This window comes from Anabas testudineus, chromosome 6 (assembly GCF_900324465.2).
Source record: "Anabas testudineus chromosome 6, fAnaTes1.2, whole genome shotgun sequence".
Classification (NCBI taxonomy): Eukaryota; Metazoa; Chordata; class Actinopteri; order Anabantiformes; family Anabantidae; genus Anabas; species Anabas testudineus.
Genome location: NC_046615.1, coordinates 20,391,321 through 20,415,268, shown reverse-complemented (window position 1 = coordinate 20,415,268; position 23,948 = coordinate 20,391,321). Strand labels below are relative to the sequence as shown.

Here is a 23,948-nt window from a genome sequence, read left to right as displayed (position 1 = left end):
GGTAATCACATTTTATCACCTTAAAGACTTTATGGGGCAGACATTTTAATAGTTCTGAAAAAATATATTATGTTGTCATAATGACTATTGTTTTCATGTATCATGTGTGCCATGCTAATAGATGTTATGCTATGTTATATAACAATCAAATATTACTGCATCAGAAGTAAAATGTCTATATTGTCTTACCATTCTTTCCAGTGTTATATCACTGTTTGAATGTTTAAAAAACTAGTGAGCTAGATGAAGTTTATCATGCTAGTAGCTGCTGTAGGATGCTAGTGCTAGTGTCTTAAGATATTTCCAAATAAACAGAGATGACCCCATTCCTAACTAGAATGACCATCTTTATGTCACCTGAAAATATTTCAGTCACATGAACGTTACTATGCATATTTGTTTATTTGGTGTGTTTCATACATATATTTTCACTGGTAATTTAATGTTTAAAAGACTCTAAAATAGTATTTTAATTAGTATTTGCGATATGTGTGTTACATTTGTCCCCATACAGTGCTCAAGGAAGTTAAAGTTAAGTTAAAATGATAATCAAGACTTAAGTATGAGAGTACACAAAACACAAAGTTAGCATTTTATATTGTAAAGCTCATTTGACTATTATAGTATTTATTAAATAGACTTTTGAAAATAACTAGTATCAGGTGCACGTTCCTGTGTTGTCCGAAGAGAAAACGACTTGTTCCATTAAATGCGTTATATTTTTCATGTCATTAAACTGAATTAGCTTTGGCTCTTAGCAGTAGTGTATAAATGTATTTTGTATTGTGTAAGTATTTAAAATCCAGTTTTAGGGTAAGATTAAATACTGGGTTAAGTAAACGCCACGTACAGTTTGTCTCAACGCACCTTAAGTCACTGGAGCTCTGGGTTGACTGGCTGATACTTTGATTGACAGGTGTAACGACCAATCATTTCTCAACGCGACTGTTATACAACGGAAGTATTCTTCTCAGGCCAATAGGAGGTGGTGAGAGGCGGGGCGTTGCCATGGTGAACGCAACCTTTTGGGGTAGGTTGTGGTCATTTAAGGCTTGTATTGGTGGTAGATGACAGATGACAGCTGAAAACAAGATCCACTGAAGCTGAGACACTTTGAGGGAAACTAAACCATCAAAACGCGGCGAAGAGTAAAAAGAAGAACTCCAAGTGGGTGCCAGTGTACAAGTAAGTGTAATTTTACATGGACTGGGAATTGTTATTGCAATTTACAATGAATGCCAAGGCTTGTTTTGTAGCTTTTCTGCATGTAAGGGAGAATGAATTAGCTTCCATCTTCCCTCCACCATCCCCACTAAACAAACTGTGCTGCATCTGATACTGTGAGCTTGTGCGTTTCATTTATATTGTTCACAGCACTCTTGGAATTATTCTCAATATGGCTCGCCCCAGCATTTAACCACCAAACACGTGTTGCACAGTCCTTAGAGTTGTTTGTGAGATTAAGACTAACTAACCTCCTCCCATATATGTGAAGTTGAGGCTTGCAATAGTTGAGAAATGAAGGGCGCTGTCTTTTTAAAGATTAAGCACTTGCCCATGCTGCATTGGTTGTACACTTAAAAAGTTCTTCGTCATCATCTAACTGTCATTTCTTTCTCTAACCAGATGAAGAGGAGTAAAGCCTTGGCCCGTTGTGGGCTGGTTCTGCTGAGTTTTTGGCTGTGCATTCAGTCAGTGCCTATCAATGTGGATAAGACCAAAGTTGAGCCACAAGTGGAGGAACTGGAACCACCGCGCAGTGCTGTGAGTCAATAAGATGGTGTCATACAGAGATATCATTTAATGTCTGCATCTTATCACTAATTACACAAACTAATGCTCAAAATCCAAAGGTGGGAATCATTTTGGCTTTTAGTGTCTCAGACAGGATTGTCTCACATGGAATACACATGTTTATGGATAAAAAGACGAATTAAATTTGGTGCATTTAAACAATCGAAAAGTGAACATGAATTAAGTACCACCATCCATTATGGAGAGTTAAGTGCTTCAAAAAATTGTGCAACGGCCCTAAGTCAAGTTAAATATTAACAGGTTAAATGGGCATTTTAGTCCCCTAACAAAACAAACACCACTGATGTGTGCTTTGTTTTATGTTTCAGGAAACTGGGCTACACTACGACCGATACCTCAGGGAAGTCATTGAATACCTTGAGAAGGACCCCCACTTTAAAGAAAAGCTAAAAAATACCAACATGGATGATATCAAGGTAGCCCTGCATGCTCACCAATCAGCCCACTGATTTGTAAGCCTGTCTTTGACGTCCACACATTGTATTGAACTGGGGTTTGTTGTTTCTCTGCTGGCAGAAAGGTAAACTTTCCAAAGAGTTAGACTTTGTCCAACATAATTTTCGGACAAAGCTCGATGAGTTGAAGAGAGAGGAGATGAACAGGTTGAGGATGCTCATCAAAGCCAAACATGACATCCAGGACGGGAATGGTATGTACCCTGCATTGCTGATGTGTTGCTGACAAAGGTTTTGTAATACAAGTTAGATGTTAGGTCATCGTCAGATATAGGATGTGGCTCTTAGACACAGGAAACTGATGTAATACACTGCCTAGTACAGCTAACACTCACTTCTGCTGCCCAGTGGTAACTGCTGAATTAAATGTTAAAGATTAAGAATCATTAATAACATCAAAGTTACAACACATCATCATTAGAGCACATGTTTTAAAAACATTACTCTCTGAAACATTAAGACAACATTGAGCAACACGTACTGAAACATTATAGTGGTGGTGTCATATTAAATCCAAACACAGAAATGCCTTACCATCACATTTAGAGCCACAGTTTAAATTACTATCACTTTACTCTTTTCCAAAGTAAATGATCTGGAGCAAACAAAACTTGTGTTTGCCTCTGGCTGTGTGTCAGAAGAACTACTGGAACAAAATGTTTTTAGGAAGCACGAGATAAATAGACACTATTGCTCAATCTCATTTTAGTGAATGCAATTTAAAACAAGTCTAACCTAGGTTTATTTTACTTTATAAACAACCCAATCTTACTGCTTTACAGCTGAATAATTACTCTTTTATTTGTAGGCAGGACGGTGGACCACCAGGCCCTGTTGAAACAGTTTGAGCACCTCAATCACATGAATCCAGACACTTTCGAGGTGGAGGACCTGGACCGTCTCATCAAATCGGTACAAGCAGTCATGACAAAAGAACTTTAAACTGTTCACTCAATGGACTTTGAGTGCAGTAGATCTGACTGCACAAATGTTGTGTCCACAGGGTATATTGACTGTAGCACACATAGCTGAAATACCTCCCACACATAGTGTTTACATGACAGCTATATACAGCAATAGTAGTAAATGACATACCGATTTCTGAACGTGTTTGTGGGTACTATTGTGCTGTTACTCCTTTGTCACTGCATCATACTCAAACCTGTAATCACAGTAAAGAGCGCCTTGCCTCATATTATTGTTATAATTAGCTTGGCTGGGCCAGTAGAGAAATACAGGTGTCAAACAATGAGCCGTGTTTCTCGGGAGCAATCAAAAAATGGCTCCATGAACCAGTTGGGCCTTTTGGGATTTTAGCTTTGCAGAATTTGGTCCTGTGTCATAGAAAGTTGACCAGAGGTAGATTCAACATCAGTTTTGAGCAAACATGTTTCATATGAGCTTAAAAAATCAATGGTAGACAGCCAACTGGTTTTGTTTTTCTACCTTTACTACTACTTCTACTTCACAGTTTCATGCAGAAGTAGTCTTTTAGTTAGTCTGTGTGGTCACTTATTGACTGTGTTATGCCTACAAGCCTTGGACCAAATAATACTTTCAGACTGAACTTTGGTATTTTAGGACAAGAAAAGACCAGTATTCAAACAATACAGATAAGGATAGATTTTATTGATAAACCCTTAAGATCATTAATCAACACCTATTAGATATTGTAAGCACATTAGCGACAGGGACAAGAGAATTAATTGCAAAGAGGTGCTCACATTTAAGCCGTACAATCCATGGGTGAATTTGTCTTTCTCAACATTTTGTTTTCATGGCTAGGCAACTAAAGACCTGGAGAACTTTGACAAAGACCGCCATGATGAGTTCAAGAGGTACGAGATGATGAAAGAGCATGAAAGGAGGGAACGCCTGAAGAACATGAGCGAAGAGGAGCGCAAGAAGGAAGAGCAGCACTTCGAGGAGATGAAGAAGAAACATGCCAACCATCCCAAAGTCAACCACCCAGTAAGACATCTGCAACACATTTGGCTCAGAATTCTCAGTTATTACTTGGATGAATTATTTGAACTGTTCTGACAAACTTTAAGAAAACATACTGAAACCATTCAATAAAAAAAAAAAGAAACGAAAGATGTCAAGTGCAAAGAAAATGTAAGAGCACAGAAGAAGATAGGTGGTGATAGAAATGATGATGAGCTGTGTGTGTGTGTGTAGGGCAGTGAAGACCAACTCAAGGAAGTATGGCACGAAGCAGATGGTTTGGACCCAGAAGACTTTGATCCCAAGACTTTCTTCAAAATGCATGGTAACCAGCATTTTTTATCTCAACAGTTTTATGTCCAGTTCTAAATCTAGAATCACATTATGTGTCTATTATCCAGTGTTTTGTCTTTAATCAGCAGACAAAACACTGGATAGGATAGACTTAATCTAACATTAACAATATTCATTTATTAAGGTTGTAACAACACAGTGTATGGATGGAATGGTCTTCTCATTCCCATCATGTCGTTTGTGTTGCAGACAGCAATGGAGATGGGTTCTTCGATGAGACCGAGCTTGAAGCTCTCTTCACTAAAGAGGTATTCATGATTTTATATTTGTGTATTACTGCCCTGATTCTGCATGCTTTGGCATAATGGAATATGTAAATGACGAATGCTTTGATGTCAAATTTTTCTGTGCGTGTACGTTCAAGCTGGAGAAGGTGTACAACCCTCAGAATGAAGAAGACGACATGTTTGAGATGGAGGAAGAGAGACTGCGAATGAGAGAGCATGTTATGAACGAGGTGAGCTGCCACAATAACACGAGAACACATGGAGGGTTTATAATGTTAGTTATTAATGATCTATTGGCCCTGGCATTTCATGTGTTTATGTTCAGGTGGACACAAATAAAGACAGACTTGTGTCACTGAGCGAGTTCATGGCAGCCACTAAGAAAGAGGAATTCTATGATAAAGATGAATGGGAGGTAAGAGCGTGATTTCATAGAAAAGAAAAAGATAAATGCAGACAGAACTGTGAGGCTTTTCTTCACACTTGGTTGACCTTTGATGTAATGTCCGTATATCTTATCAATATTAAATTCAGCTCACCATAAACTGTACACCTCTTGAAACTTGCACAAACGCAACACACCGCCATTTTTTAATACCTTGTGTCGCTCTTGCCTCCACAGACTTTAGATCAAAACCCCCTTTATACTGAGGAGGAGCTGAGGGAGTATGAAAAGCAACTGGCCAACGAGGAGAATGATATCAACAAGAAGTCGGTTGAGCTGCAGAAACAGCGGGAAGAGCTGGAAAGGCAACAGGAAGAACTGAATGCTCAGAGGTTCGAGATACAGCAGGTAAATTAAAAGACAAATGATTTGCAAGTGAAATACAATCAGGAATCAGGATATCTTACCTCAACACTTGCCTGACAGGTGCAATGAATGAATTATTGCGCACACAGTAACCTGTAATGACTTCTGATGGATGATATGATTTGGCCTGTGAAACATTTAATTGTAACTGCACTGTTGAGCCACACACAGATGTTAATCTCTACACATGGAGTACCACTTTTTACGTCAAGTTTACATCAAGAGATTTAAAAGGCATGGTAAATCAAACAAAACCAAGATATTTCTCTGCAGCTCAGAGGACATAAAGACATGTCAAACTGTAACTTTAATATCAGGAACATATATTTATGGGATTATTTTGATCTTGCAAAATATTCAGGGTAAACGGAACAGATTTCAACTTATTTTGCCAATCTTTTCTTACAGGCAGTAGAACAAATAGAAAGAATAAAAGCTCAAGGCACCACAGCAGACGTCAAACGTAAGTATCACATCGTAATGACAGCTGACACAGACAACAGTATTTTACAGTCGTATAGACAGTTGAAGGGGAGCTCCTGCTATTCAGAACTACATTAAAATCACTGTTATGAATTAATGCATTAATGTAAAATAAAGACCTGATGCCAGTGTGACTCTCTGTTGCAGAGACAGTAGCTCCTGTACCTCAAAGTGATCCAACACCAGTTGTACCAGGAAACAGTCAACCGCAGCCATCTGGTCACCAGCAGCGAGATGTAGCGGCGCCAGGACACTCTTAGCAGGCCACTTTGTGAATGAATGCCAGTGAAAGTGTCTGTGTTTGCCTTGTAATGATTCCAATTTTCTGTTCTTTCTGTTTAGGATTTTCAAAACAGTAATTTGACTTTAATATTACGAGCACATAAGAAAATCTGATTTCAGGGTTCAGATTTTGTGCCAGCGCCCCCTTATGGCCTTCCCTTTGTGGACCAATTCTGAACTTAATATGTGGAGCTGTGAAATGAAAAATCAGCCTTTTTGTTTTTGTCATTTGTCTTTTTTAATCTCAATGAGGGCTCTTGCTTGTGGACTTGTTTTGAGGTGACAAGCTGAGGGCTGTTGGCCTCATAAGTGAATGTTTTGTTTAGTGTTACACTGTCATTCGTTGTCACTGTGATACTGTGTCAGAGAAAGGGAAAAAAAAAGAAAATTATTTATTTTTTTCAGGTGAAGAGAGTTTATTATTTCAGAAAACTAGTTGTTATAATATTTATGTCCTGCTAACAATTGAAATGGTCCAATCTGAAAAGCTTCTTTCATCTTATTAGATGAATTAAAACCCATAAAATCATTTTTTTATTAGACATGAATTTGAATTTTTTTTGTTTAAGTGGTTGAAATTGTGAATTTAAACTCATACATACAACACAAAATTATCCATATCTAAAGTATTTTACAAGGTTTAGTGCACATTTCTTCACTTGTATTTTCTACCTGTTGCCTGATTTTGGACCAGATTATTGCAGATCTGTAGTTTACAGATGAGCTTACAAATATATTTATATATACATATTATGATTGTGCTGGTGTTGAAGTGATGATTGGGTGAATTTTAAAATGTGTTTGAAAGTGCGTTTGTGAGTATCTGTGAATTCTAACACTTCAGTAATTTATTTATTCTCTACACCGTTGTAAATGAAACTGCAGCAGGTTGAATTTGGTTTCGGGAGACAGAAAAACCTTCAAAGAAATAAATAGTTTACGAACTGAACTTTTGTCTTTGACCACAGCCCAACTTATGTGGAGCCTAGTATACCTGCCTGCAGGTATAGTTTTATTATTATTTTAAATCCGTCCACCACCTAACACCTAGTGAAAGAAATTTAATTGTTGTAAAAGGTTTGAATGTGGACAATAAAGTGAATGAGATGCAAGTTCAAGGTTTGTTTCTTCTTTATATGATACACATTAGTTCACTGATTATACAAAAAAATGAAAACAATTAAAAATGTAAAAAAAAAACATGGCGGGATCTAAAGTAATATCTGGTAATAGTAACTCCCACATGATGATGAAACAAAAATGACCACATGTGCATGATCAACAGCTGAGTGACAGGTTCATGTGTAGAACTTCAGTTTTGTCCGTACGAGTCATTGAAGCGCTCGATCAGATAGTCAGCAGCTGTAATTGGAGGATATTTGTTGGATCCGTCGCAGCAGGTGATCAGAACGTCATTATCAGGATGGACAAAGAAAGCCAAAGACTGACGTGTGCCGGAGTCTCCAACAGGAGGCAACAAAACCCTGTGGCGCTGAGGAACAAGGGACAACTGCAACATGAAGTCCTCATTGTTTCACTACATTACTTCAACATTATAATGCTTTTTCTGCTGCTCAGTGTATTTATATTCAAAGTTAAACTTCATGGTATTCATGGTGGAGGTAGTGTGATGGTTTGGGATGCATGGCTGTTAGTAGCAGAGAAAGTACAGAGCAGGCTGAAATTAACCAGGACCAGAGACAAAACTCCCACTGAAGTGACGAGGACAGACAGGATTAGAAATGAGCAGATTAGAGGTGCAGAGCAGGAGGGATGGTGTGGAGACAAAGTGAGGGGGGCGAGACTGGTTTGGGCACATGTGGAAAAGGAATTCAGAGAATAATGGAAGAAGAAAAGTGAGGATGAAGCTGCCAGACAGGAGGAGGAGAGGAAGAGGAGGGGGTCATGGACGAGGGGAAGAAGGACATGAGAGATGTCAGTGTGACAGAGGAGAATACAGAGAACAAAGTGAGAGACACGGATGATCCACGGCAGCCAAAAGAAGAAGAAAAAAGGATGAGAAAATGTTACAAGCCACAGATATATTTTTAGTTTCATGATGACTTTTTTCTTTTCTTATATATATAACTGTGTGTTAAGACAAGGCTTTCTTAAAAAAAGTCTTAAAATAAAAGTTAAATCTGTTTTAACTCACCACAGACACAAACTGATCACTTGTCCAGCGCTGCATCAGGTCAGCGATGTTGATGAGGACTGTCCCGGGGATTGCAGGGACACCGCTGAATTCCCCTGAACGTCTACAAACCTGAAGGTTAACAAAGGTCAGGTGAACCACATGCCAGGAGATTTTCCAAACATTCACAACAAATCTACATCAAAAATAACATTTTTACACCTTGTTTTTAAAGCAATGGTTACTTTAAGCAGCACAAAGGAAATGACACATGGGCAAAACTGAGAAGAAGATTGAAATTCATCTGGTTTAATTAGTTAAACATCTGCTTTTCTGCCATCTCCTTTATCCAGAGAGGTGGATATTTCAGTTCCAGTTACCTGCAGACCTTCACAGCTCTGGAACAACAGCGTGAAGCTGCCGTAGTCTGAATGCTCTCCACATCGCACCTGATCCTCCTTTGCTTTGTCACTTTCTACTGGTGGGTAGTAGAGGGACCGCAGAGTTGTGTCGTTTTTATCAGCTACAGGAGACACAACAGCACAGTCACAGCTTTTTTTAAGAGTTTAAACTCTTTTGTGAGAATATTTTGTTAGCACGTGTTCTACGTACACAGATTAATATTGTGACGAGCCTCAGAGTGAACAACTCTTTTATTTTTATAAATCAGAACACACAGTGACAACAGGTCTCAGCTCCCCCATTCAGTCACTCCGGAAGCACTCCATCTCCCGCCTGTTTCTCCCGGGTTCCCTCTTCCCCACCCCCGGAAGCACACCTGACATCACACAACTATATACACTACAAAATAAAAGAACCAATTAGAAGAACCACATAACACATAACAGGAACTGGAACAGTCAAACACCAACAGAACAATATGCCCCACCTCTGGGTCGCTACAATATAGAGAAGTTACTTTCAGTCTTTATTGACGTGGTTTTGCTGAATAAATGCTGAATTTATTTTTATTTATTTACTTATTCTTAATTCTGCAGTTACTAGTATTTTCACTGACACCGTGAGGCAGCGTGGTGGCACTGCTGAAGGAGCCGTTAGTGCCCACAATTAACAAGTCAGTTAATAGAAACGGCACTATGAACACCTCATAGTGAAAGCAGTGGGTGCTGTAAGCTGCACATACTTCCTATGAAACTGTGTGCACTGAGGAACACCTCTGGGTCCAAACCCAGACTAAGGGCCATGACTCGGAGCACCCGCAGACTCAGCTCTTTGCAGCGCATAAAGAAAGATGTCTGGATCTCTTTGAACCCCTTTAAAGCATCTGATGACGGCCATTTCTACAGAGGAAGACAGAACAATTATCTGGTGCAAAACAAATGTGCTGACACTTTGACCTTCAGACTGACAGAAGACACAGTCAAAGACAGATGAACAACATCTCCTGAGGCGTTGATGGCTGAAAACTACAGTCCAAGTTCAGCAGTGGATCATTACTATGTCAGGATGGAGTGAAGTGAGGTTGAACGCCTCCTTTAGGTCTCCGGGTCGACGTGGGTTCAACCTAAAAAGCATCACTTTAATGTAAAACCAGTAATTTGTGCAGACAGGAAGTAATGTGTCATTTGTGGATGGTACCTCTCCGTCTCCAAAGACACCCAGCCGTGGTTGGGATTGTTGGCAAAGCTTTTCCTGCTGAAGGGCTGCTTCAGCTCCTCTGGCTGCAGGAAGAATTTCTTACATATGTCCATAACATGGTCCACCTACCCCAACACACACACACAGCAGGATTAAAGAGGGACAGTCTACATTCAGCACCATCAACCAGCTACACAGCTACTTTGACTGATTTGTTGAACTCACCTCCTCCTCAGTGATCCCAGTGTTCTCCAGAAAAACAAATCCAACTTCTGTAAAAGCTGTTTTCAGCTCGTTGCTCAACTTGCTCAGCTGCTTGTCACTAACATCTGTCTCATCCAGACTGTATGCACCAAAGTCCACTACAGGGATGCTCATTTTAAAAACGAGAAGATTGAGCTGTCTACATTCAGATACTGTGAAACTGTATCTACAAGTCCCTAAGGGCGGATTTGCAGCATTAAACAATCCGCACACTGTCCAACATGGATGTATTATAAGAACTGAAAACAGGATTTAAACATCTCTCCTATGAAAGCTGCGCAGTGGCGTCGAAGAATTAGTGAACGTTAGTTTCCAAAGCTCCGGAGTAGTTACGTCACATGGCAGGATCCATGCGTTCTCGCGATTAGTCTAGTTTGTATTTATTATTATTGTTTTTTTCTATTATTATTATTATTATTATTATTATTATTATTATTATTATTATTATTATTATTATTGTTGTTGTTGTTAACGCTGACGATACGATCAGTCGCTGCCTTGTTATTTCCAGAACTCACTTTCTTTGGTCCTTTTTCTTCTTGTGTTTCAATCGCTCCTTTGTCAGCCTGTGTCGTCATGTGTCATCAGATTCTGACGCACTGGGACACTTTGCATGTAACATGAAAACATTTTAGAATAAGTCAGGCTGTTTTAATATTTAATAGTTGGTTTACATTTAAAAAATCGGCACATTATTTATGACTAGTCCATAAAACATATCTGCAACAACATTTTGACTGGTGAAAATTCCAGTTACAAATATTTTCAACTGCATCCTGACTAGTGAGAATGGTTGAATGAATGTGATGAGTTATATCTTAGTTTGAGACATCCACAAAGATAATTAGTGCAAATAACATTTAAAGAATGTAACTTACATTTTAAAGTGGTCAGTTTGATATCTGGAAGTTAGACTGCAGACATGCAAAACTGAGCTGCAGATAACTTTAATTGAAATGTTGACTAGTCAAAAACACATTATATCAAAGTCAGATTGTAACTGCTAATATCTTGAATTATAATTTTGCCTGGTTGCACTAGAATTGACATAAAACAGTGAATGTTGGCATCTTTAAACCAGAGATCTCATGGCTCAGGAATACCTGGAAGTGTTTTTGGGAAAGTGGAGCGACCTTGAATTCTCCTTGTGAATTAATTAGATTTACTTGGTTTAACTTACAGGTGAAAAGAAGGAGCAAAGACGTACACGGACAAAAGTATGGTTTATTAAAAAATGTACAAGTCTTCATAAATCACCGATTAAACAGAGAGCAACCCCCCCTTCGTTATAACAGTTATACATAAGACAAAGACCAGCTGTTACAAAACTAAACTAAACTTGAACTGTGGATTCAGTCCAGTTTTCTATGTGGAAAATCAACCATTTATTTTTGTAATTTTGATCTTTTCTCACAACAGGGACTCAATTCAAATCAACATTTAGGACTCAAAATTACAAGTTAAACACTTAAGAGGATGTTTTTCAAGTGGCTGAGACTTTTAACTGTTCCTTAAAAACACTAAGCTAAAAAACTTCTATTTCACACTTACATAAAACGCTCAGTCCTTCAGCTGCAGTTCCTAACTTTAGACCAGATGACTGAAGGCTATATCTAATTTACATACAAATATAACGTATATGTTTAAATCTTTTAATTTAATAAAAATGAGCTGGTGTTAGAGGAACAATCCTATTAATTCTAAAGTGCTCATAAAGTCTGTACTTGTAATTTATTTATTGCATCTCTTCTTTTGATCATTGGCTCACTGATTATATAGAAAATACAATGATGTCGACATATTCAGCCTTTTCATGAAAGTATCTCCCACCATGATAGAACTTCAGCAAAATGACTATACGTATATGACCAGCACCTATACGTATAATACGTGTGATAGAAATTTAGTTTTGCCCATATGATTGGTTGAAGCGCTCCATCAGATAGTCGCCAGCTGTAATTGGAGGATATTTGTTGGCGCCATCGCAGCAGGTGATCAGAACGTCATCTTCTGGATGGACGAAGAAAGCCAAAGACTGACGTGTGCTGGAGTCTCCGACGGGAGGCAACAAAACCCTGTGGCGCTGAGGAACAAGGGACAAGAAAGGACGAGGAAACTCCTGTTTAGATTATTGGCATCATTTGCTTAAAATAAAAGTTAGGACCCACAAAGTTTGTCTTAACTCACCACAGACACAAACTGATCGCTGGTCCATCGCTGCATCAGGTCAGCGATGTTGATGAGAACTGTCCCACGAATGGCTGGAGCATTGATGAACTCCCCTGACTGACTACGGACCTGAAGATTAACAAGTGTAGGGTGAATTACATGACAGGAAATATCATAATATTTCTAAATAATAGGATATATTATTATAGAATAGAATAGAATAGAATAATATAACTCAGTAAAGTTTGTGTTAAAGGATTAAACTCAAACAGCAGATGTGACAGTGATTGTCTTCAGCAGCACTTAAGGACTCACATCACCTGTTTGAACTGATCTGCACTTTTTTTAATTATTATTATTATCACATTATAATTTCCCTCTGCCTTCTTATGTATCCAGAGAGGTGGATATTTCAGTTCCAGTTACCTGCAGACCTTCACAGCTCTGGAACAACAGCGTGATGCTGCCGTAGTCTGAATGCTCTCCACATCGCACCTGACCCTCCTTTGCTTTGTCACGTTCCACTGGTGGGTAGCAGAGGGACCGCAGAGTTGTACCGTTTTTATCAGCTACAGGAGACACAACAGCACCGTCACAAGTTTCTTAAAGAACTCCTTTAAATTTCAGTCCTGCTGTGAAGTTTTAATGTTTTTGCTGACTTGCAAAATTAGGTTTATTTACTAATCCCTGATGCTGTTACTAGGATTTTCTCTCATTTCAAGTGTTCTGATTCCTAATGTCAATGCTAAGACACTGCAGACAGTGAAAAACTAAAGTGATAACATAGAGAAAGCAGCGGCTGCTGTGATCTGCACGTACTTCCTATTAAGCTGTGTGCATTCAGGAACACCTCTGGGTCCAGACCCAGGCTGAGGGCCATGACTCTCAAAACCCGCAGACTCAGCACTTTGCAGCGCAGGTAGAAAGACGTCAGGACGTCCCTGAACTCTTGTACAGGATCTGATGATGGCCATTTCTACAAGAGAACAGAGCAGCATTAGAGCATCAGAATAGGCTGAGACTGATATGTTAAAAACACATTTTAAGCATTAGTGGCAACATTGATGATCAGTAGCTTTGTGGTTAATCGTGAATTAATAAAATCCAGCGCCCTTTAAAAAACTTGTGTTTAACTAGTGATGGGATGTTTCCTTCCTGCCTCTCTGCAACTCACTGTTAATAAAGGCAAAATGCCAAAAATAAAATGAAATAATAAGACGTTAAAGTCTTACCCCAGATCAGACTGCATGTGCTGTATTTCCAGTAGGAAAGTAATTAACTTGTAATATTTATTTCCAACATCTGCATGAAGAGACTGAACTGTGTGACATCATTTCTGTGTTGACGTTTGGAGCATGTTTAAAACACAGATTGTCCAAGCTACAGTGCATTTTGCATCACTGCTTAATTATTTAATGAGTAATCATTTACTTACTGGTTAAAACCAGTAACATATAAAACTGGTCTGATAAGTGTGTCTGTTAGTATTAATGTTTTAACACAAACATATATAATATTAACTAGGAAAGGCAATTTCTTAGGAAATTACACAGTAGAGCTAAAAGCACTTCTATAATGAAGATCATGCACCATGCTTTTACTAACTAGTGCTTTTATACTGAAAATCCAACTTACGTTAAGCTCTTTATTAACAAACAAAAAAGGTTCACAGATGAAAATGCTGAGTCATGTTTAGCCATAAGTAGTGACTGAGGTGTGTTTGTGTGTTATTAGAGATAAAAACTCCTCAAACATTGCTTGAAATATTAAAGAATTAGAAGCTATAATCTAATACTGTTAGCATCTAAAGGCTCAAACAAACACATCCATACATTTTATGTAAAGAAATTCAATAAACTTAAGTGTGGTAGTTAAAAACAACCCTCCTCTGTGATTTGGGGGAGAATGTTGAGACCTAATGGGAGATTCAGACAGCGCTGTCAAAAACCCAACCAAGTCCTGTCACTAGGAAGAGCACATAGTCTGAGAGAGGACGAGTTTCTCTAAATACAGACAAAAAACACTGATAAAGGTTAAAGGGTAGATCTCAAGTTGTTTTTGTTTAGTGCTCTGTGGTGGACGTCATTTTCTGTTTCTTGTTCCTGTTCATGCTGATGTTGACGTGTCAGTGACAGGTTAGTTTATTAGTAAGGATCCAAAATGAAAAAACTCTGATGTATGAAAACCTAAAGTTGAACTTTCATTCATTACTATGTCAGGGTGAAGTGAAACAATGTTGAACGCCTCCTTAAGGTCACCGGGTCGACGCGGGTTCAACCTGAAACGAAGTTATTTAAATGTAAAACCAGAAAATTGTGCAGACGGGACGTAATGAATCACTTTCTGAATTATACCTCTCAGTCTCCAAAGGCACCCAGCCGTGGTTGGGAAGGTTGGTGAAGCTGCCTCTGAGGAAGGGCTGTTTCAGCTCATCTGGCTGCAGGAAGAAGGTCTTGGATATGTCCATAACATGGTCCACCTTCACAGTACACACCAGGAGAGAAGACAGTTAGTCTGCATTCAGCTCTGCCAGTAAACTACACGCTACTTTGACTTGATCTGTCGGTCTCACCTCCTCCTCAGTGATCCCAGTGTTCTTCAGCAAAACAACTCCAACTTGTGTAAAAGCAGTTTTCAGCTCCTGGACTAAACTGTGCAGCTGCTCCTCAGTCACATCTGTCTCACTGAGGCTGTACGCACCAAAGTCCACCACAGGGATGCTCATTTTAAAAACTAAAGACAAATGTATGGTAAAGTCTGGATGCAGATTTGCAGCCTGAAACGACTTGCACACGATCAAACATGGCTGTTTAGATCCAACTGTATGAAAACATGGCGCTGCACGCAGAACTGCCGGACGTTAGTTCCTAAGACTCGGGAGTAGCGGCGTCATATGACGCACGTGTTTTCACTGCGCATCTTACGGCGACTCGTCTATTTGTCCTTTTTATTTTTAAATTAGAGCCTGGATCATGTCAGACGGTGCTTTGTACGGATGTTATTCACAGGGCTGCACGTATCAGAAAAAATTAATGTACTGTTTTTATAACGAGTCTCTGCGGTAGTTGCAGTACAATGAATCACAGCATTAATGTCTATTTAACGAAACATATGATATAAATATGACATAAAGAAAAGAAATAATACTGTTAATAATTACAGGGATAAAAAGATCTACAGAAAATACAAAAATACAATACAAAAGTGCTGTCTGGTGCACTTTAGACCCAGCACATCACTGACCCCATGCAGTTAAAAGACCATTAACCAAAGTACTGATCTGTCACGTCTGCCCTATTTATACACTGACTTTCTGTTCCAAACCCACAACTGAAGAACTGTGGCTTCTCCATCGCTGCTCACACTGCTGTCCACCTTAGTTCTTAGTCTGAGTTAATAAAACGTGTTTATATTTATAAATGGTTTACAAGGATCATTTGTCGAGGAGATCTAATTTGAAGAGGTTGCCATCTGGATATTGGGAAACTTGACAGTTGTGAGCTCAAACATGCAGTTCCTAAGGTTCTTTAAGTCCTTTCCTCTGATACAGCAGGACCTGTCCCAACATAAATCTATGTCCATGTACCCCAGGACTAGTGGTTCGACTCCCGGTGGCTCTGGAATTGAAATATTGAATTTAATATGATTGTGCTGGTGTTTGATTGTATGAATTCTAAAGGTAACATGAGTAAAGTGTTTGTACTGTGAATTTGTGTCATTATTCATTAATTCAACTGTGAATGTGCACAATAAAATGAATGAACTGCAAATTCAAAGGATTGTTTCGTTCTCTTTTATCACACACACTGGCCCAGTGATTATAAACAATCATATTCGAATTAAAAATCTAAAAAAACTAAAAGACAGATTCAGCTTTTTGATAAAAACCAACATGATCGACAGCTGTGCAACATATTTCATGTGTAGAACTTCAGTTTCGTCCGTACGAGTCATTGAAGCGCTCCATCAGATAGTCACCAGCTGTAATTGGAGGATATTTGTTGGATCCATCGCAGCAGGTGATCAGAACGTCGTCATCCGGCTGAACAAAGAAAGCCAAAGACTGACGTGTGCTGGAGTCTCCAACAGGAGGCAACAAAACCCTGTGGCGCTGAGGAACAAGGGACAGCTGCAATTAGACGCCTTTATTGTTTCACCAAGATCCTAATGTAAACTATAGAAAAAGGAGAATTTGTTGACCTATAATAACTGTAAGTGAAGCTTTTGCAGCCCAAGCTGTGTACTCACAGCTAGATTCAGAGGTATTAGAGGTTTTACTTTTTCTACATGGTCAATGACCCAAATTAGCTTAAATACTGTTATAGTTCAAAATCTTAAATATTTCTTCTTCACAGAAGACATCTGGTCACTGATGCAACTGAACATCTGTCTTAACTCACCACAGACACAAACTGATCACTTGTCCAGCGCTGCATCAGGTCAGCGATGTTGATGAGGACTGTCCCGGGGATGATGGGAGCACAGATGACTTCACCTGAACGTTTACGGACCTGAGAGTGAACAGAAGGTCAGGTCAGCTACGTGCCAGGAGATTTTCTACTTAGTCTAAAGCAGCTCCACCATTTCATTTGTCAGTGGGCAGTGAGTCGAACGTGATTTTAAAAACAAAGGTCAACATCACTAAAGTCAAATGTAACTTCTGAGATAGTTCATTTAGGGAAATTATGTTATGTGGAATTCACCAGGTGTAAATGACAGTGATGATGTCAGCAGATGATTCGATGTTACCTGCAGACCTTCAGAGCTCTGGAACAGCAGAGTGATGCTGCCGTAGTCTGAATGCTCTCCACATCGCAGCTGACCCTCCTTCGCCTTTTCACTTTCCACTGGTGGGTAGTAGAGGGACCGCAGAGTTGTACCGTTTTTATCAGCTACAGGAGACACAACAGCACCGTCACAGCGAGTTTAGACAAAGTTTAAAAAAGGTTTTAAGTTTTGTCCTGTTGTGAGTCTTTTTTTTTTTTTTTTTTTACACTGAGAAAGTTTCAATCATTTGTGAAAAAGCTGCTTCTTTTACATAAAAACCAACAAATACTTCATAATGAAAACAGCAGGTGTTGTGATCTTCACATACTTCCTATTAAACTGTGTGCATTCAGGAACAGTTCTGGGTCCAGACCCAGGCTGAGGGCCATGACTCTCAGCACCCGCAGACTCAGCTCTTTGCAGCGCAGGAAGAAAGATGTCTGGATCTCCTTGAACTCCTTTAGAGCCTCAGACGACGGCCACTTCTACACAAAAGAGAACAGCATTTTTTAGGCCGATTAATACCAATTTAAAATATATGATATGAATTTTCAAATTAGTTAAACAACTGTACAGTTTGGAAATAACCATCTTTGGTTTTTCCAAACACAATTTATTGGTGCCTTTACAGGCCAATGCTGATTTATCAGTGGCAGCTTCGTTGTCATATCTGAAGAACAAGTTATCAGTCAAGATCTAAATAAAACAGAACAATAAAATGTTCTCTAGTGCAAAATCAGCTATAAAATATCTGGTACTTTGACCTTCAAACTGACAACAGATTAAGTCATAAAGTCAGATCAATTTGGCGTCTGTTGTGTAAGCAAATAAATAATCCTGAGGTAGGTGTGTGAAATGTACAATGTCAAACGTTGACAGTGGATCTTTACTATGTCAGGATGAAGAGAAGCAGTGTTGAACGCCTCCTTTAGGTCTCCGGGTCGACGTGGGTTCAACCTAAAAAGCATCACTTTAATGTAAAACCAGTAATTTGTGCAGACAGGAAGTAATGTGTCATTTGTGGATGGTACCTCTCCGTCTCCAAAGACACCCAGCCGTGGTTGGGATTGTTGGCAAAGCTTTTCCTGCTGAAGGGCTGCTTCAGCTCCTCTGGCTGCAGGAAGAATTTCTTACATATGTCCATAACATGGTCCACCTACCCCAACACACACACAGCAGGATTAAAGAGGGACAGTCTACATTCAGCACCATCAACCAGCTACAGGCTACTTTGACTGATTTGTTGAACTCACCTCCTCCTCAGTGATCCCAGTGTTCTCCAGAAAAACAAATCCAACTTCTGTAAAAGCTGTTTTCAGCTCGTTGCTCAACTTGTGCAGCTGCTCCTCAGTAAGATCTTTCTCACTGAGGCTGTATGCACCAAAGTCCACTACAGGAATGCTCATTTTAAAAACGAAAAAGCACCAGAATGTCTCTAAAAGCACATTTGCAGAGACTTCACTCTTTGGCATGGGGTCAAAGGTTGTGTTCGTGGCTTCGGCTTCAAGCTTCTGCCACGTGACTTTTCCCAGCCAATAGGAAAACAGCTGCTAATTAGAAATTGCCCACAGTTGGGTTTTCTATTCATATCTAGTTACTCTGTGCAGGTGATGGGAAGCTGGTAGGAGACCAACATAGATCCCCATAATTTTAATTTTACTTTTCAACAAGACATTTGCAGGGCTGCCGGATTAGTACCTGGACTCTATCAGCTGAGTTACACCTGAGAAGATGCTTGATTTGCAGAAGGAATGGAGCATCTCCTTTGCAGGCTGCGGTTTTATGGGGATTTATTATGTGGGTGCTGCCAGCTGTGTGCTTGAACGGTGTCCGTCCCTGATACAGGACGCTTCGAAAATCTGCGGAGCTTCTGCAGGAGCTCTGATGGCGGCTGTCGTGACTCTTGGACTTCCTCTGGGTGAGTTGTGTCTCACTGAACCTAATTCAATGGAAGAATCGCTCATTTAAAGGCTCCGTTGGTAGTTAACGAATGTACTGGACAGATTAATGACTTAATTAATAGAATAATCCAATCGATCGGTGTACTGTGATTAATATTAAATGACAGCCACTAATTAATATGACTGATTATGTAACAGGTGTTTCCTGTGTCTTCATGATTAATTATGAGCTCGTTATATTTAAACTTCTGATTTTCTGAACCCATTAAAACTTTTTTAACTTGGTCCTGGAAAGGAACAGTAGGCAGTAATAATAATAATAATAATAATAATAATAATAATAATAATAATAATAATAATAATAATAATAATAAAAGCCCAAAAACCAAATTATCATCAAATTAAAGTGTAACTAATAAAATATGGCTGCAGAGGCTCAGTCTCCTCAGGAGGACAGCTGATCTCAGGATCAACCCTCAAACCTGCCTGAACAGTTGGTTATCATTACAATTAAAAAGTTTGCAGCATAAGTGCACTGAATTCTGGACAAGTCGAAGTTTGAAATTTAAACTCAAATTTGAAGTCAAAATTAAAAAAAAAAAAAATCAGATTTGCATAAAATGGATGTGAAATAAAAACAGAGAAATGGAAAATAAACCTGCACAGACTGAGCTTTGATTCTACCTAAAGTAATCTACTGACAAATACTGTTCTGTTACAAAGATCTGCAGAGACACGAACAGATCAGTGCTGTTCTGCTGTTTTTTTTTTTTATTACATCAGCCACATGATACTGTAAATATTCAACATTTTGAATGGGTGGTTAATATAGAATTGCCATTTCCACCATTAAAGCACAGTATCTAATGACTGTGTTGCTCTGAGCAGAGACTTGTTGTGCTGCCTTGATGAACATGTCTAAAGAGGCCAGAAAGAGCAGGCTGGGGCCCCTGCACCCAGCGTACAACCTGCTGCAGAACGTCCAGGACTCCCTGCTGGGGAACCTTCCAGACGACGCACACGTCAGAGTCTCCGGGAAGCTCTGCGTGTCTTTGACCCGAGTGTCTGATGGGAAGAACGTACTAGTGTCAGAGTTTGACAGCAGAGAGGAGCTCATTCAGGTACGTTGTGCAGTTTGAGAGTTGAGCAGAGCAGGTTATCCAAAAATATTTTTTCATGTTTGTGTTAAACCAAACTGAATTAAACGATTACCACATTGTTTCTCTGTACAAGATGTTTGTGTTTGTTAGTAATACACAGTAATATTTGCCTTTTCTAGGCCCTTCTGTGCAGCTGCTTTGTCCCTTTCTACTGCGGTGTTATCCCACCTACCTACCGAGGAGTGGTGAGTGAACCACTAAACATTTTATACTGAATGCTGAGACGTTTGTGTTCAGTGCACTCAGCATAGTTTAGCCTGAAACTGAAATTTATTCTGAGTACAGTCAGACACTGAAGGCAACATCTGTGCTTAAAGGTTCACTTGTCTCAATTATATCAACATGTAAAATTACTCTGCTCTATATATTTGGAAAAGTACTGTATGTACATGCATGTGTTTCTAATTGTTTTGGTGCATTTACTTTCTGTAACAGAGTACATCTAGTACACAACACTAGAATATTATAGGATGAGCTTTGCATGTATTTACACACTGCATGTAGATCAGTTTATTTCTGTTGTACTACATTCACTAGCATTTTAATGTATTGCAAGACAGAAGCCTTGAAATAGGTGCATTACATAAAAATGGAACACAAATAAAATCACACACTGTCAACAATCAAGTGTTGTTTATAGAGGAGCATCATGTTCAGGCAGTTTAAATTTAAACTTATATTCACATTTAAAAATATAATTATCTGTCAAATCAGTCACTGCATGATCTGAGTGATTTACAGCAACTTGGTCAACACGTAATGGTTGTTAATTTCTTTTAATCTCAATTTCACCTACTGATTAGCGCCTTCCTTTTATACTCAGCACTATGTGGACGGCGCCATCAGTGACAACTTGCCTCGCTGTCACCACAGAAACACCATCACGTTCTCTGCGTATGCCGGTGAGAACGACATTTGCCCCCGAGCGAGCACTCTCAGCTTTCACGAGGTGCGCTTCAGCAATGTCAGCATCCAGGTCAGCTCCGAGAACATGTACAGAGTCACCAGCACCTTCTTCCCTCCAGAGCCTGAGGTGAGACACAGAGGCTCCATGTTGTGGGAGCTTCTGACTGCAGCTTGTCACAGTTAGAAACCTTTAAGAGCCTTGAAGCGTTTGGTCTGGTTAAGCAATAATATCATGAACAAATCTAGTTCTCTGTTTTAACATATTTTAGCCCAGTCAAAGTAACTGGGAGCAGATCGAACCTTATATGCTCAATAAAAACTTTTTTTTTTTTTTTTTTACAGGCTATTGCTGAAATCTGCCACAATGGCTACATGGATGCTCTCCGCTTCCTGCAAGAGAACAGTAAGGATATTTTGTCAAAAGTGCTGTTAAATATTTGTAATGGAAATATTTCACTCAACAACACTAATATCTGATAGATTGGAAGCTTAACTGTGGCTAAATATTGGGAGTGAACACTTGTTACTGTAGAGATCTCACTATCATCATGTCCATTGACAGATCTGATCAGCAGTATGTGTCCACTGAGGAGTTTAGAGACACCGAAACCTGCTTGTTGTGAGCCGGTGGCTGAAGCTGAAGAATCAAATAACAACACACAGGACAAGGAATTAAAAACGACTCAGGAAGAGCACTTATGGCTGGATCCACAGCTCATCGAGCACCTCCCTCTGAACATCAAAAAAGGTGAGGAGATCTCCTCCTTGCCACTGTACCAGTTCAGTACGTTTAATGCAAGTAAAACTAAATGTGTAACTGTTCTTTTTGTTTTCAGTATTGTGTGAGGCCTGTAGAGAGGCACATACCACCGGTGGTCTGCTGTCCAACATGACCAAGTACCTGCCAAAGAAAGTGAGCTCTTACCTGCAGAGCCCTGGTACTCAGCCTGTGGAGCCGCCACGCTCTCTAGCCCAGAGGTACAGTTCAAACCTGCATATAGCTGTTAATATATCGACTCTAAATGATTTCTAGCATCCTTAGAACCATATTCTCTCTGTGATCATCGGATCTGACAACTGTAGTTGGTTTGCAAATGAAGATTTTTCACTTGACGTTGACTTTTTGTTCCAGACTAGCAGGTTGGATCCCAGATGTGCCCAAGGATGTGAGCTGGCTCTACGGTATGGTGGAAGACATATACAAACAAGCTTGGAAGGACGAAGTGGATGACGACAGGTTTGCAATTTCTAAATGAAGCTCTTCAGTAATCAGATGACTGTGTTGTGCCTTCAGCAGTTCAGACATACTAGTCTAATTGGACAAATCATTTTTTGGATAGTGCCATTGTTTAAGCTGCACTGGACCAACTGTAAATACTCTTCTTCTCCACCCTATTTTATTTTATTTTTTCAGTGAGATGCCGCTGCGCAGATGCACCAGCTTGCCGTTGGGCCTCGACATGTGGGATCAGAGTGAAGAAAATGGTCTCCCGGAGACCCCAGAGGCTACGCCCGACTCCACCCTCAGCTTTACCTGGAACACACATGGTGAGGTCATCAACATGCCGCTGACTCCACCCCCTACACCCACCCCTAGCTCCACCTCTGGGTTTGATGAAGACGCCACAGAGTCGCCAAACGGCGCAGGTAGCGGCTGGGGTTTGGGCAGAGCTGTGGGTTGGATCCGAAATATTGCATCTGAGCAAACTTCGAACTTGAAGAAAACTAAATATTCAGCGTCTGTTTCTGCATTCAAGTAAATATATTTAATGTTGCACTGAAGTGAAAGGGGGAAAAAAAGCGAAAATATTGAATAAATGAATGCAAAATGTCCTGTGTGCTGTGGTGTTATCAAAGGAAATGGCACTAACAAATCAAATGGGCTGAAACCTGATATTTCCCTATGTGAATGTGCTGTTGTAGAATTCCTTCTGGGAAAAACTAAATGTGTTCTTGGGGTTCTGTCTTTATTCAAGCTGCACAAATCAGTTATTTATATTACAAGCAAGTTTCTATTCCAATGCATGCATTTCCTTAAGCTACGGAGCATTTTAGCATCTTTCAGTTTGGGTGTCCCTTTAGAAAACATGCCTCCACAACAGCATTATGTTTTCAGGTTGTCTGTCCAGACTTAAAATTTTTGTAAATGCTGAGGAACTCTCTGGACCCAATGTGATTGAAAGGTTGATACACAGACCTGGACAAAGTTATAAAACCATTTTTAAAGCTTTGAGTGTGGCGATGGTCTCAATCATGGTCACTCAAATGGAGCATCTGAAGTCCTGAACCTAAATCGGGCCTTTCAATATAAATTAATGACTGCCTGGAATTGGCCAAATAACACTAGATGCCTAAATATATATTTTTCTAAATTTATTTTTTTATGAATTTACAAAAAAATCTAATTTAATTCAAAAGTGAACCAGGTCATCTATGTATTTATGAATTAAATATATTTTTACTTATCACTGATCATGTGCATTAAAACATACACAAACAAGTATAGGGTATCAATTAATGAATTTCATATGCAAATTAAGCATTAAAATCAATATCTGCTGATGGCTTGTTTCATAATGCTGGGCACAGTTTAGCTGTTATGAAAACTGGATCACATGACCTGCAGCTAGTCGGAGTAACCTCAGCCTGTTTTCTATTTTGAAATGTGACGTTT

General features: G+C 39.4%; 5 protein-coding genes across 5 annotated transcripts; 2 read left to right on the top strand and 3 right to left on the bottom strand.

The window, feature by feature from the left end:
* The first annotated feature begins 1,032 nt into the window (after positions 1-1,032).
* On the top strand, positions 1,033-6,903 carry LOC113166155 (nucleobindin-2). The gene is made up of 13 exons (XM_026366124.1): positions 1,033-1,185; positions 1,627-1,764; positions 2,124-2,231; positions 2,332-2,464; positions 3,079-3,182; positions 4,056-4,241; positions 4,452-4,542; positions 4,761-4,819; positions 4,936-5,028; positions 5,124-5,213; positions 5,421-5,591; positions 6,018-6,072; positions 6,240-6,903. Exons 2-13 carry the CDS (start codon positions 1,627-1,629, stop codon positions 6,350-6,352), a joined length of 1,341 nt encoding a protein of 446 aa, XP_026221909.1. The 5' UTR covers positions 1,033-1,185; the 3' UTR covers positions 6,353-6,903.
* Positions 6,904-7,487: 584 nt separating this feature from the next.
* Positions 7,488-10,671, bottom strand: LOC113166156 (2-oxoglutarate-dependent dioxygenase htyE-like). Its single transcript, XM_026366125.1, has 7 exons — positions 10,333-10,671; positions 10,108-10,232; positions 9,967-10,033; positions 9,653-9,809; positions 8,889-9,031; positions 8,530-8,640; positions 7,488-7,866 (listed from the first exon to the last, which is right to left on the bottom strand). The coding sequence occupies exons 1-7, from the start codon at positions 10,483-10,485 to the stop codon at positions 7,687-7,689; spliced, it is 936 nt and encodes a 311-aa protein (XP_026221910.1). The 5' UTR covers positions 10,486-10,671; the 3' UTR covers positions 7,488-7,686.
* Positions 10,672-11,589: 918 nt separating this feature from the next.
* Positions 11,590-15,347, bottom strand: LOC113166157 (UPF0676 protein C1494.01-like). The gene is made up of 7 exons (XM_026366126.1): positions 15,113-15,347; positions 14,895-15,019; positions 14,752-14,818; positions 13,360-13,516; positions 12,967-13,109; positions 12,559-12,669; positions 11,590-12,454 (listed from the first exon to the last, which is right to left on the bottom strand). Exons 1-7 carry the CDS (start codon positions 15,263-15,265, stop codon positions 12,275-12,277), a joined length of 936 nt encoding a protein of 311 aa, XP_026221911.1. The 5' UTR covers positions 15,266-15,347; the 3' UTR covers positions 11,590-12,274.
* A 1,005-nt stretch (positions 15,348-16,352) lies between these two features.
* LOC113166066 (UPF0676 protein C1494.01-like) lies at positions 16,353-18,769 on the bottom strand. The gene is made up of 7 exons (XM_026365996.1): positions 18,561-18,769; positions 18,339-18,463; positions 18,198-18,264; positions 17,636-17,792; positions 17,290-17,432; positions 16,941-17,051; positions 16,353-16,651 (listed from the first exon to the last, which is right to left on the bottom strand). Exons 1-7 carry the CDS (start codon positions 18,711-18,713, stop codon positions 16,472-16,474), a joined length of 936 nt encoding a protein of 311 aa, XP_026221781.1. The 5' UTR covers positions 18,714-18,769; the 3' UTR covers positions 16,353-16,471.
* Positions 18,770-18,916: 147 nt separating this feature from the next.
* LOC113165978 (patatin-like phospholipase domain-containing protein 2) lies at positions 18,917-23,105 on the top strand. Its single transcript, XM_026365830.1, has 9 exons — positions 18,917-19,225; positions 20,097-20,329; positions 20,488-20,553; positions 21,192-21,401; positions 21,617-21,677; positions 21,837-22,022; positions 22,111-22,252; positions 22,407-22,511; positions 22,689-23,105. Exons 1-9 carry the CDS (start codon positions 19,039-19,041, stop codon positions 23,032-23,034), a joined length of 1,536 nt encoding a protein of 511 aa, XP_026221615.1. The 5' UTR covers positions 18,917-19,038; the 3' UTR covers positions 23,035-23,105.
* The last annotated feature ends 843 nt before the right edge of the window (positions 23,106-23,948 follow it).

Coding starts and splice junctions, on each gene's coding strand:
- LOC113166155 (XM_026366124.1), top strand. CDS start 1,627: ATGAAGAGGAGTAAAGCCTTGGCCCGTTGTGGGCTGGTTCTGCTGAGT. Junction 4,543..4,760: donor GACTTTCTTCAAAATGCATG/GTAACCAGCATT, acceptor TTTGTGTTGCAG/ACAGCAATGGAGATGGGTTC. Junction 6,073..6,239: donor CACCACAGCAGACGTCAAAC/GTAAGTATCACA, acceptor TCTCTGTTGCAG/AGACAGTAGCTCCTGTACCT.
- LOC113166156 (XM_026366125.1), bottom strand. CDS start 10,485: ATGAGCATCCCTGTAGTGGACTTTGGTGCATACAGTCTGGATGAGACA. Junction 8,641..8,888: donor AGAGCTGTGAAGGTCTGCAG/GTAACTGGAACT, acceptor GTTAACCTTCAG/GTTTGTAGACGTTCAGGGGA. Junction 7,867..8,529: donor GTGATCAGTTTGTGTCTGTG/GTGAGTTAAAAC, acceptor CTTGTTCCTCAG/CGCCACAGGGTTTTGTTGCC.
- LOC113166157 (XM_026366126.1), bottom strand. CDS start 15,265: ATGAGCATCCCTGTGGTGGACTTTGGTGCGTACAGCCTCAGTGAGACA. Junction 14,819..14,894: donor GTGCCTTTGGAGACTGAGAG/GTATAATTCAGA, acceptor ACTTCGTTTCAG/GTTGAACCCGCGTCGACCCG. Junction 13,517..14,751: donor TTTCACTTCACCCTGACATA/GTAATGAATGAA, acceptor GTTCTCTTGTAG/AAATGGCCATCATCAGATCC.
- LOC113166066 (XM_026365996.1), bottom strand. CDS start 18,713: ATGAGCATTCCTGTAGTGGACTTTGGTGCATACAGCCTCAGTGAGAAA. Junction 17,052..17,289: donor AGAGCTCTGAAGGTCTGCAG/GTAACATCGAAT, acceptor GTTCACTCTCAG/GTCCGTAAACGTTCAGGTGA. Junction 16,652..16,940: donor GTGATCAGTTTGTGTCTGTG/GTGAGTTAAGAC, acceptor CTTGTTCCTCAG/CGCCACAGGGTTTTGTTGCC.
- LOC113165978 (XM_026365830.1), top strand. CDS start 19,039: ATGCTTGATTTGCAGAAGGAATGGAGCATCTCCTTTGCAGGCTGCGGT. Junction 20,554..21,191: donor CACCTACCTACCGAGGAGTG/GTGAGTGAACCA, acceptor TTTTATACTCAG/CACTATGTGGACGGCGCCAT. Junction 21,402..21,616: donor TCTTCCCTCCAGAGCCTGAG/GTGAGACACAGA, acceptor TTTTTTTTACAG/GCTATTGCTGAAATCTGCCA.